General features: G+C 50.7%; 1 protein-coding gene across 5 annotated transcripts in view; it reads left to right on the plus strand.

The window, feature by feature from the left end:
* Window positions 1-13,226, plus strand: part of LOC101004188 (calcium-binding mitochondrial carrier protein SCaMC-3) — a 36,054-nt gene that overhangs the window by 17,115 nt on the left and 5,713 nt on the right. For 2 of the 5 annotated variants that reach the window (XM_017952123.2, XM_009193295.3), the window contains one exon: window positions 4,354-4,741. In XM_017952123.2, the coding sequence (XP_017807612.1) occupies window positions 4,354-4,502 (149 nt within the window). In that variant the 3' untranslated portion in view covers window positions 4,503-4,741. Of the gene's footprint in view, window positions 1-378; window positions 590-4,353; window positions 4,742-5,510; window positions 5,525-9,397; window positions 9,510-13,226 lie in introns of those variants that run through there. The other 3 variants (XR_004180413.1, XM_031660060.1, XM_009193294.4) reach the window with 3 other exon arrangements.

Consider the following 13,226-nt stretch of genomic DNA (forward strand, 5'->3'; position numbering starts at 1 on the left):
CTCAGTTTCCCCATTTGTGACATTGAAATGGGAGTCCTTTACTTTCATGGAGCTGAGGATTAACTAGGAAAACAGATGCAGTGAGTACAGGAAGAGATCCCTTGCAGACTTAGCTGGGATGTCACTGCTGGCAAATATCTAGCATTTCCAGGCTGGTAACTTGAACTCTAATTTGCAAGCCTGGGTTATCGTGAGTGGGAGGCTAGGAGCAAAGGTAGGGAGCAGTGAGGGCCAGACTGGTTATTGTTTTTGTCTGTATTTTTCTTTTATAAATTATTTCCCCCCTTTCCCCTCCACCACTACCCTCCCATTCTTTCTGAATCTGTTTTGAGAATTTTCTTGGGAATTTTAGTGCTTGTGTATTGTGATTTTCACTGGGGATGTGTCAGTGCACAAGACGGACACGGTCCCCACCCTCATAGAGCTCACAGGCTGGAGAGGAAGGAAGATGCAAAATAAATCATTCTGGAATTAAGTATTGATTTAGGGTTGTATAAAGGGGAGAAGGAGGCCGGGCACAGTGGCTTACATCTGTAATCCCAGGACTTTAGGAGGCCAAAGAGGAAGGATCGTTTGAGGCCAGGAGTTTGAGACCAGCCCAGGCAACATAGCAAGACCCCATCTTTTTTTAAAAAAAATGAAGAAATAAATTAGCCAGGCGTGGTGGCAGGTGCCTATAGTCCCAACTACTTGGGAGGCTGAGGCCAGAGGATCACTTGAGCCCAGGAGTTCAAGGCTGCAGTGAGCTATGATTATGCTGCCACACTCCAGCCTGGGTGACAGAGTGAGACCCTGTCTCAAAAAAGTGGGTGGGAGCCAGGGGCAGTGGCTCACGCCTGCCATCCCAGCACCTTGGGAGGCCTAGGCAGGTGGATCACCTGAGGTCAGGAGTTCGAGACTAGCCTGACCAACATGGCTAAACCCCGTCTCTACTAAAAATACAAAAATTAACTGGGCGTGGTAGCGGGCACCTGTAATCTGAGCTACTCAAGAAGCTGAGGCAGGAGAATCGCTTGAACCCAGGAGGTGTAAGTTGCAGTGAGCCGAGATCGTGCCACTGCACTCCAGCCTGGGCAACTATTTTTTTTTTTGAAACAGGGATCTGCAGCTCTGTAAGCAGGCTGGAGTGCAGTGAGTGCGATCTCGACTCACTACAACACACCTCCTGGGCTCAAAGTGATCCTCTCACCTCAGCCTCCCAAGTAGCTAGGACTATAGGCAACCGTCACCATGCCCAGCTAACTTTCCGTTTATTTCTTTGCTTGCTTGTTTGTGATGCAGTCTTGCTCTGTCACTCAGGCTGGAGTGCAGTGACACGATCTTGGCTCACTGCCACCTCTGCCTCCCAGGTTCAAGCGATTCTCCCACCTCAGCCTCCCAGCAGCTAGAACCACAGGCATGCCACCATGCCTGGCTAATTTTTTTTTTTTTTTTTTTTTTTTTTGAGACAGAGTCTGGCTCTTGTTCCCAGGCACAGATGCGGTGGCTTGCTTTTGGCTCACTGGGAAGAACCTCTGCCTCGAGGTTCAAGCTCGATTCTCCTGCCTCAGCCTCCCAGAATGGCTAATTATTACGTGCACCACCACACACCAGCTAATTTTGTATTTTTAGTAGAGACCAGGTTTTCTCATGTTGGCCAGGCTGGTCTTGAACTCCTGACCTCAGGTGATCTGCCCATCTCAGCCTCCCAAAGTGCTGGGATTCAAGGTGTGAGCCACCGTGCCTGGCCTAATTATTATTACTTCTTTTTTGTGGAAATAGGATATCATCATGTTACCGAGGCTCATCTTGAACTTGTGGGGTCAAGCAATTCGTCAACCTTCAGCCTCCCAAAGTGCTAGGATTACAGGTGTGAGCCATCGCACTTGGTCCTTGGTATTCCTTGGCTTATGATGGATCCATCACTCCATTGCCTGCCTATCCTCATGCTGTATGCTGCCTTCTGTGTGTCTGTGTCTCTCTGCCCAAATTTCCATCCTTTTTTTGAGACAGAGTTTTGCTCTGTTGCCCAGGCTGGAGTGCGATGATGATGTGATCTCGGCTCACTGCAACCTCTGCCTCCCGGATTCAAGTGATCCCTCCCTGCCTCCAACCCTCCAAGAATAGCTAGGATTACAGGGGTGCACATCCCACCCACCGGCTAATTTTTAGCCAAATTTTTTTTAGTAAAGACCAGGTTTCACTATGGTGGCCAGGCTGGGTCACCGAGACTCCTGACCTCAAGTGATCCCGCCTCGGCCTCCCAAAGTGCAAATTCATATATATATATATATATATATATATATATATATATATATTTTTGAGATGAGTCTTGCTCTGTTGCCCAGGCTGGAGTGCAGTGTGGTCATGATCTCAGCTCACTGCAGCTCTGCCTCTTAGGTTCTACCATTCTCCTTCTTCAGCCTCCTCAGTGGCTGGAGCTACAGGTGCCCACCACCCACGCCCAGCTAATTTTTTGTATTTGTAGTAGAGACAGGGTTTCACCATGTTGTTAGCCAGGATGGTGTGAACTCCTGATCTCATTGATCTGCCAGCCTCCAGCCTCGAAGTGCTGGGATTACAGGCATGAGCCACCGTGCCCGGCCGATTCCATGTCTTGAAGGACAGCAGTCATCAGATTAGGACACCCCTCCAATGCAGTGTGACCTCATTTTAACTTTATTATATCTGCAAAGACCCTATTTCCAAATAAGGTCGCATTCACAGGTTACAGGGGTTAGGGCTTGAACACATCTTTTTAGGGGACACAGTTCAACCCGCAACAAGTAATTCAAATTCACTGTAGAAAAAATAGAAAATTCAGGCTTATGCCTGTAAGCTGGCACACACCTTGGGGAGGTGGGGCAGGAGGATGGCTTGAGACCAGAAGTTTGAAGAGACCAGCCACCAAGACGCTCTGAGTGAGACCCCATTTCTGCAAAAAAATTTTCAATTAGCTGGGCATGATAGCATACACCTGTAGTTCCAGCAGCTCAGGAGGCTGAGATGGGAGGATGACTTGAGCTCAGGAGTTCAAGGTCACTTGAGCCCAGGAGTCTGAGACCAGCCTGGGCAACACGGCAAAACCCTGTTTCTACTAAAAATATAAAAATTAGCTGGAGTGTGAGCTGCCACTATGTCAACTACAGAAGCTGAGGCAGAATCTGAATGAGAGCAGAGGTTGCCAGAAGAAGCAGATCCCTCTCAAATTAAAAATTCACTGGCGAGGCCTTGGTGGCTCAGCTTGTAATCCCAGCACTTTGGGAGGCGGGCCGAGGCCCGGATCCCGCGAGGTCAGGAATCGAGACCATCCTGGCTAACACGGTGAAACCCCATCTCTACCAAAAATGCAAAAATTAGCCGAGAGTGTTGGCCGGCCGGCCTGTAGTCCCAGCTACTGGGAGGCTGAGGCAGAATGGCATGAACCGGGGCCGGAGCAGTGAGCGAGATCATGCACTGCACTCTCCAGCCTGGTGACTAAGCGGACTCTGTCTCAAAAAAAAAAAAAAAAAAAGAATTCACACTCTCTTCCTGCCAGTAGGGTGTTAAAAAATGTTTTTAATAGAATTCACACTTTTGTGTAGCCCCTCTCATGTTGTACCAGGGTGGGCTTCTCTGACTAAGAGAATACAATAGAAGTGATCCTATATCACTTCCCAGATTCTGTTATAAAAGACACTGTAGGCCAGGCACGGTGGCTCATGCCTGTAACCCCAACACTTTGGGAGGCCGAGGCGGGCAGATCACTTGAGGTCAGGAGTTCCAGACCAGCCTGGGCAACATGGGGAAACCCCGTCTCTACTAAAAATAGAAAAATTAGCTGGGCGTGGTGTCACATGCCTGTAATCCCAGCTGCTCAGGAGCTCAGGAGGCTGAGGCAGGAGAATCACTTGAACCCGGGAGGCGGAGGTTTCTGTAAGCCAAGATTGCACCATTGCACTCCAGCCTGGGCGACAGAGTGAGATTCCATCTCAAAAAAATGAAAAAAAAGTCTGGGTGCTGGCTCACGCCTATAATCCTAGCATTTTGGGAGGCCGAGGCGGGTGAACCACCTGAGGTCAGAAGTTCGAGACCAGCCTGGCCAATATTGCAAAACCCTGTCTCTACTAAAAATACAAAAATTAGCCAGGCATGGTGGCGGGCACCTATAATCCCAGCTACTCAGGAGGCTGAGGCAGGAGAATTGCTTGAACCCGGGTGGCAGAGGTTGCAGTCAGCCGAGATTGCGCCACTGTACTCTAGCCTGGGCGAAAGAGGGAAACTACGTCTCAAAGAAAGAAAGAAAAAAAAAAAGACACTGTAGCTACCATCTTGGTTATTGGTTATATGCTCTCTCTTGCTCTCTCTCCCTTTCTCATAACATTTGCTCTGAAGGAAGCCGGTGGTCATGCCATGAGCAGCCTTATGGAAAGGACCATGTGGTGAGGAACTCAGCCAATAGCCATGTAACTGAACTTGGAAGAGGATCTTGCTGTCCTGGCCAACATCTCACTGCAATTCTACCAGTTGCATGCCCTGGATAGTCCAAGCTTTGGGGATCCCTCCACCAGAATAACTGGATCCCAGTACCTGAATCCTGAATCTTAGACTCTTATACTTCAAACACTGAACCACAGGAACAGCTGGCTCAGCAGCTCCTGAGTTCCTAATGCTCAGAACATGGGTGAGATGATAAACGTTTGTTGTGTTAAGCTGCCAAGCTTTGGCGGGGGGTAATTTGTCACATAGCAATAGCTGGCTAATATATATGCACCTGCATGTATATGATTTTGTCACATTTTTTTTGGTTTTGGTTTTGGTTTTTGAAACAGGATCTCACTCTGTCCCCTCCCCAGGCTGGAGTGCAGGGGTGCAGTCATGGCTCACTGCAGCTTCAAACTCCCAGCCTCAGGCGATCCTCCCACCTCAGCCTCCGGAGTAGCTGGGACCACAAGCGCACACCACCATGCCTGACTACTTTTTTTTTTTTTAGAGACTGGATCTTACTCTGTCACCCAGGCTGGAGTGCAGTGGCACAATCATAGCTCACTGCAGCCTCTAATTCTTGTGCTCAAGGGAGCCTCCGCCTTCAGCCTCCCGCGTAGCTGGGACTACAGGTGCACAGGACCACACCTGTCTAATTTTTAAAATTTTCTGTAGAAAAATTTCTTGCTATCGGCCGGGCGCGGTGGCTCAAGCCTGTAATCCCAGCACTTTGGGAGGCCGAGACGGGCGGATCACGAGGTCAGGAGATCAAGATCAGCCTGGTCAACATAGTGAAACCCCATCTGTACTAAAAATACAAAAAAACTAGCCGGGCGCGGTGGCGGGCGCCTGTAGTCCCAACTACTCGGGAGGCTGAGGCAGGAGAATGGCGTGAACCCGGGAGGCGGAGCTTGCAGTGAGCTGAGATCCGGTCACTGCACTCCAGCCTGGGGGACAGACCGAAAACTCCGTCTCAAAAAAAAAAAAAAAAATTTCTTGCTTTGCTGCCCAGGCTGGTCTTGAATTCCTGGACTCAAGTGATCCTCCTGCCTCAGCCTCCTAAGTAGCTGGGATTACAGGCGTGCACCACCACACTCAGCTAGTTTTTGTTATTTTTAGTAGACACGAGGTTTTATCATGTTGGCCAGGCTGGTCTCAAACTCCTGACCTCAGGTGATCCACCTACCTTGGCCTCCCAAAGTGCTGGAATTACAGGTGTGAGCCACCACACCCAGCCAAAAATAATTTTTAAAAATTAGCCGGGCGTCACTTTGGGAGGCCGAGGTGGGCGGATCACAAGGTCAGGAGATCGAGACCATCCTGCCTAACATGGTGAAACCCCCGTCTCTACTAAAAATACAAAAAATTAGCCGGGCGTGGTGGTGGGCGCCTGTAGTCCCAGCTACTCTGGAGGCTGAGGCGGAAGACTGTCGTGAACCTGGGAAACGGAGCTTGCAGTGAGCAGAGATCGCGCCACTGCACTCCAGCCTGGGTCCAGCCTGGGTGACACAGCGAGACTCTGTCTCAAAAAAAAAAAAAAAATTAGCCGGGTATGGTGTCCGCGCCTGTGTTCCTAGCCACTCAGGTGGCTGCGGTGGGAGAACCACCTGAGCAGAGAGGTCAAGGGGATTGATCTTAATTGTGCCACTGTACTCCAGCCTGGGTGACAGAGTGAGACCATCTTCCCATCAGCTGTTTAGCAACCTTAATTCGTTTCTTTTTTTGGAGACAGGGTTCTCGCTCTGTCACCCAGGCTGGGGTTCAGTGGCAAGATCTCAGCTCACTGCAGCCTCCACCTCCCAGGCTCAAGCAATCCTTCCACCTCAGCCTCCTCGGTAGCTGGGACTACAGGCATGGACCACCATGCCCAGCTAATTTTTGTATTTTTTGTAGAGACAGGAGTTTGGCCACGTTGCCCAGGCTGGTCTCGAACTCCTGGGCTCATGTGATCCACCTGCCTCAACCTCCCAAAGTGCTGGTATTATAGGCATGAGCCACTGCGCCCAGCCTAGCAAGGTTTTGTTGTTGTTGTTGTTGTCATTGTTTGTTTGTTTGAGATGGAGTCTTGCTCTACTGCCCAGGCTGGAGTGCAATGGCCCAATCTCGGCTCACTGCAACCTCCATCTCCTGGGTTCAAGCAATTCTCCTGTCTCGGCCTCCAGAGTAGCTGAGATTACAGGGGCCCGCCATCAAGCCTGGCTAATTTTTGTATTTTTAGGAGAGACTGGGTTTCTTCATGTTGGTCAGGCTGGTCTCGAACTCCCAACCTCAGATGATCCACCGGCCTCGGCTTCCCAATGTGCTGGGATTACAGGCGCGAGCCAGCACATCTGGCCTAGCAACCTCAATTGTATCTGCAAACTTAATTCCCCTTTGCCATGTAACAAATGTAAGTCAGCCCGGGCTGCTATAAGGAAACACTACAGAGTGGGGTCTTAAACTGCAGACATTTATTTCTGGAGGCTGGGAAATCCAAGGTTAAGGTGACTGGCTAGCTCAGTTCCTGCTGAGGGATTTCTTCCTACCATGCCTTCTTGCTGTGTACTCCCATGGTAAAATGAGAGAGAAAGAGCTCAGGTTTGTCTATTTCTTATGGAACTAATTCCATCTTGCAGGGGCCATCGTCATGAGTTCATCTAACCCTAATGAGCTCCCAAAGGCCCTATCTCCAAATTCCAGCCCACTGGGAGACAGGGCTTCAACATAAGAATTTTGATAGGGCCCAGTGTGGTGTCTCATGCCTATAATCCCAACACTTTGGATGAGGCAGGAGGATCACTTGAGGCCAGGAGTTCAAGACCAGCCTGGGCAACATAGCAAGACCCCCCTACAGAAACGAAAACCAAAAGTAGCCAGGCTGGTGGCGTGTGCTTGTGTAGTCCCAGCCACTCAGGAGGCTGAGGTGGGAGAATCACTTGAGCCCAGGAGATTGAAGCTGCAGTGAGCCATGATTGCACCCCTGCACTCCAGCCCAGCCTGGACAATAGAGAAAGACCCCTTCTCTGAAAAAAAAATTAACAAAAATTAATTTTGAGCTGGGCATGCTGGCTCACGCCTATAACCCCAACACTTTGGGAGGCTGAGGCAGGTGGATCACTTGAGGTCAGGAATTCAAGACTAGCCTGACCAACATGGCGAAACCCCATCTCTACTAAAATTACAAAAATTATCCAGGTGTGGTGGCAGATGCTGGTAATTCCAGCTACTTGGGAGGCTGAGACACAAGAATCACTTGAACCCAGGAGGCAGAGGTTGCAGTGAGCCAAGATCGAGTCACTGCACACCAGTCTGGTGTGATTCCGTATCAAAACAACAACAACAGTAAGAATAATAATTTTGGGGTCGAGCGCGGTGGCTCACACCTGTAATCCCAACTTTGGGAGGCGGGCAGATCCGCGAGATCAGGAGATCGAGACCATCCCTGGCTAACGGTGAAACACCGTCTCTACTATAAATTTTTTTTTTTTTTTTTTTTTTTTTTTTTTTAAAGGCGGAGTCTTACTCTGTCGCCCAGGCTGGAGTGCATTGGCGGGATCTCAGCTCACTGCAAGCTCCACCTCCCGGGTTTCGCCATTCTCCTGCCTCAGCCTCCCGAGTAGCTGGGGACTACAGAAGCCGCCACCTCGCTTCGGCTAGTTTTGATATTTTTAGTAGAGATGGGGTTTCACTGTGTTAGCCAGGATGGTCACCGATCTCCTGACCTGCGTGATCCACCCGTCTCAGCCTCCCAAAGTGCTGGGATTACAGGCTTGAGCCACCGTGCCCGGCATCTACTGCAAATTTAAAAATTAGCTGGAGGGCTGTGCGTGACTCAGGCGCTCCCAGCCAGTCCCAGTTACTCAGGAGTCTGAGGGCATGGTGTGAACCGGGAGCTGCAATGGCCGAATCGAGCCACTGCACTCCAACCTGGAAGCTGACCTGAAATGAACTCCGTCTCAAATAAATAAATAAATAAAAATAATAATTTTGATGGGACACAATTCAATTTATAATGATAACATATTTATTGGTTGGGAGGATCAGGAGGTGGACATTTGGGGGAAAGGGGCCATCAAGCTGCCCACCACACCCAGCGAGGTCACAGGGGCGGTTGTGACTTCATCCCTCTTGGTCTCCCACACAACCCTCCCACTAGACACTCCCGCATGGTAGCTGGAGCGGCAAACTACTGCTTAGAGATTTGAAGCCAGGTGTCCTTACTTCCTCCATGGGCGCTCAGCCTGGAGAACCTCAGAACCAGCAGCCAGGATCAGAGGCAGCTCTTTAGGAGGTCAGGGCCTTGCACTCATCAAGCCCGCCTCCCATGCCTCCCTTTACCCCCATCCTGGAACCCCGGCTGTACACACGTGTATGGATACGTGTTTGGACACATGCATGACAACAACCTTGACCATCTCCCGTCACAGCAGGTGAGTTCAGGAAACACGGTCCGAGCGCCTCTGGTCGGGACTGCAGGGAGAGGCCAGGCTACCCCCACTCTCTATGGGCCCACTTCCCCACTAGCAGACCTAGAATTCCACCTTGAAGCAGGACAGGGCAGGGAGGCAGGGCGCGATGACTCACGCATGTAATCCCCGCACTTTGGGAGGCAGAGGTGGGCGTATCACTTGAGGTCAAGAGTTAGAGACCAGCCTGGCCAACATAGTGAAACCTGTCTCTAATAAAAAAAAAATATATACAAAAATCAGTCAGGTGTGGTGGTGCACACCTATAATCCCAGCTTCTCAGGGCTGAGGCAGGGTACTTGAACCTGGGAGGTGGAGGCTGCAAGGAGCTGAGATCAGCTGCCGCCGCATAACCTGGGCAGCAAGGCAAGACTCCGTCTCAAAAAAAAAAAAAATGCAGACTGGGGGGAACCTGGTGGGTCTTTCACCAGGAGGGTGCCCTAGATGTGTGTCTGGGGAAGGTGCCCCAACCTGGCTGAGGATGAGGGAGGGCCGGGTCTTCCCTGCAGGTGCTGGACACAGGAGAGCAGCTGATGGTCCCTGTGGAAGTCCTGGAAGTGGATAACGAGGGGGCCTTGTGGAAGTTTCTGCTCTCAGGAGCAATGGCTGCAAGAGGCGGTGGTCACCATACAGAGCCGCGGCACCTCCTGGGGCCAGGCCAAAGTGTACATGCAGGTGTGTATGGGTTGGAGGGAGGACGGGACACAGTGCTGGAGCCACTGGGGAGAACGTGGGGTGAGGACAGATAGAGTTGACGTAGATGGAGTTCAGGATGGGAGTGCTGGTTGGAGTTGGGCTCTCCTGGACTGGTTGAGATTGAGGTTGTGGGTGGTGATGGAGCTGGTGTGGACCTGGCTTGGAGTCGAGTTAGAGGAGTTGAGAGAACTAACCAGGGACAGGGGCCAACGCTGGGCCAAGGTAGGGGTTGGAAGTCAGGGAAGTGGGGGTGGGGTCTTTGGAAGAGTTTAAAGACAGGGTAGGGGCCAGGCGTGGTGGCTCATGCCTCTAATGCCAGCACTTTGGGAGGCCCAGAGGAGGCAGATCACCTGACGTCAGGAGTTTGAGACCAAGCCTGGCCAACATGGCGAAACCCTGTCTCTACTAAGCTAAAAATTAGGCGAGGCTGGTGGTTCCGTCTGTAATCCCAGCACTTTGGGAGGCGAGGCAGGCGGATCAGAGGTCAGGAGATGAGACCATCTATAGCTATACAGTGAAACCCCGTCTCTACTAAAAATACAAGAAAAATTAGCCTGGCGTGGTGGCCTGTAGTCCCAACTACTGGGAGGCTGAGGCAGGAGAATAGGCGTGAACCGGGGCCGAAGCTTGCAGTGAGCTGAGATCCGGCCACTGCACTCCAGCCTGGGTGACAAATGAGACTCCTATAAAAAAAATTAGCGGGCATGGTGTGTGCCTGTAGTCCCAGCTACATAGGAGGCTAAGGCAGGAGGTGCTGGGGCCGGAGGTGGGGTGCTGCGGTGGGCGGTCAGCGCCACTGCACTCCAGCCTGGGCAACAGAGGTGAGACTCTGTCTCAAAAAGAAAAAAGGCAGCTGATAGGACTGGGAGCTATCTCAAAGCAGGATATCACACCTATAAAAGTCTCAGCTGCTTTCGGGGAGGGATTGAGGCAGGAGGATGGGCAGGCCCAGGAGTTGGAGGCTGCAGTGAGCCATGATCATGCCACAAACTCTAGCCGGGGTGACAGAGCGAGATCCCTGACTAAAAAAATAAATGGGTGCAGTGGCTCACATATATAATCCTAACACTTTGGGAGGCCAAGGAGGGAGGATTGCTTGAGCTTAGGAGTTTGAGACCAGCTGGGCAGTATAGTGAGACCACATCTCTACAAAATGATAATAAATTAATTAAATAAATAAAAATTTAAAAAGGAGTTGGGCATGGTGACTCACACCTGTAATCTTAGCACTTTGGGAGGCCAAAGTGGGAAGATCGCTTGAGCCCGAGAGTTTGAGACCAGCCTGGACAACCTAGTAAGACCCCATCTGTACAAAACATTTTACAAAATTAGCCTGCCATGGTAGCATGCACCTGTAGTCCCAGCTACTTGGGAGGCTGAGGTGGGAGGATCACTTGAACCCAGGAGTCTCGGGCTGCAGTGAGCTGTGAGTGCATCACTGCATTCCAGCCTGGGCAACAGAACAAGACCCTGTCTCAAAAACATAAACAAACAAAAACAAGAAAGAAAAGAAAAACAAGGCCATTACATGCTGACGCCTGTAATTCCAGCAATTTGGGACGCCAAGGTGGGCGGATCACCTGAGGTCAGGAGTTCCAGACCAGCCTGGCCAACACTTAACAACCCGTCTCTACTAAAAATACAAAAATTAGCCCAGATTGTGGTGATCGCGAGCCCGTATCCCAACTGTTGGGAGGCTGAAACCGGCGCGTCGACTCCGGAAAATCGAAGAGATAATCTCGATGTCATCGTCCACATCCGGCGGCGCGGCAGCGGCGAATCGGCTCAAAAGAAAATCGCGCTCGGGAAATCTCGTCAATGCTCGATCAATATTATCAGTCAGCTCGCTAAAATCGCGCGTCGAGAGATCCGTCGAGAGATCGGTCGGGGTCGATCTCCGGAAGTTAATCAAAACCTCTGCCTAAAGTGGGATGGGGACAGAGACAGAGGTAAGGAGGGGCTCCTCCAGGGTCCTCCCTCCACCCAGGTCTACTACTCCAAGACGACCTTCACCAACCTGCTGGGGGGGCTACAGAGCATGGTCCAGGAGGGAGGCTTCCGCTCCCTGTGGCGGGGCAACGGCATCAACGTGCTCAAGATTGCTCCCGAGTATGCCATCAAGTTCTCCGTATTCGGGCAGGTGGGGAATGAGGGGTCTGCTTCCCCCAGCTCAAGCCCAAACCCCTCCCACACCCCAAAACTCCAGGCCCTTGTTCAAGACACACGCTCACCCTGCAGACCCCAGGCCTCTTCCCCGCGTGGGTTTTGTGTCAGACGGTGGCTGACTTCTCTCTTCTCCTCTCTCCTCTCCCAGTGCAAGAATTACTTCTGTGGAATACATGGGTCCCCGCCCTTCCAGGAGCGTCTCCTCGCCGGTTCCCTGGCCGTGGCCATCTCCCAGACCCTCATCAACCATATTTATCCACCCATTCATGTCATTCCATTCATTTCCCTCTTCCTCCCTCCTCTCCCTCCCCCTTTCTCCTTTTCTCCACATCCCCCTCCCCTTTCACCTCTTCCTCCTCCTTTCTCCACCTCCCCTCCTTTCCCTCCTCCTCCCCTCCTTTCTCCCTCCCCTCGTCCATTCCTCCACTCCTCCCCCTTCCTCCTCCCCTCCTTTCTCCCTCCTCCTTTCTCCCTGCACCTCCCCTCCTTTCCTCCCTCCTCCCTCCTCCTTTCTCCCTCCTCCTCCCCTTCACTTTCTTCTCCTCCTCCTCCCCTCCTTTCTCCCTCCTCCTTTCTCCTAGCGCATCATCAAACCATCATCATCTCATCATCATCGTGTCATCATCGGCAATGCATCATCATCATAGCATCATGTCATCATCATCATTGTCGTGTCGTGCTGTCGTGTCATCGTTTCATCGATGTCATCATCATCATTGTCATCGTGTCATCATCATGTCGACAAAATCATCATCACATATGTCATTGCATCGACAACCATCATCATCATCATATTCATCATTTCCCATCATCGACAATCATCATGTCATTGTCATCATCATCATCGTATAATGCATCATCATCGTATAGCGTTTCATCATCATCGTATGTCATCATCATCGTTAAATAAATGTCATGTCATCATCTGTTCATCATCATCATGCCATTTAATGCATTATCGCTGCATCATCTTCATTCGTGCATTCATCGTATGTCATCGTCATCGACAATAAATGTCATCATCGTTTTAGCGTAATGTCATCATCTCAATCTCCCTCTTCCTTTCTCTAAATTTATATATGTATATATTGTATATATAACATATATACAATATATACATATGTATTTATATATGTATATGTACATATGTGTGTATGTGTATATATATAAAACGGTTTCAGGCCAGACACCATGGCTCAGGTCTGTAATCCCAACACTTTGGGAGACTGAGCAGGGAGGACTGCTTGCTTGAGCCCAGGAGTTTGAGACCAGCCTGGGCAATACACCGAACCCCATCTGTAATGAAAAAAATCAGCCAGATGTGGTGGCGCGCACGCCTGTAGTCCCAGATACTCAGGAGGCTGAGGTGGGAGGATCACTTGAGCCCAGAAGGTCGAGGCTGCAGCGAGCTGTGATGGCACGCAACTGCACTCCAGCCTGAGTGACAGATGGAGACCCTGTCTCAAAAATATGGCA

This window comes from Papio anubis, chromosome 20 (genome assembly GCF_008728515.1).
Source record: "Papio anubis isolate 15944 chromosome 20, Panubis1.0, whole genome shotgun sequence".
Lineage (NCBI taxonomy): Eukaryota > Metazoa > Chordata > Mammalia > Primates > Cercopithecidae > Papio > Papio anubis.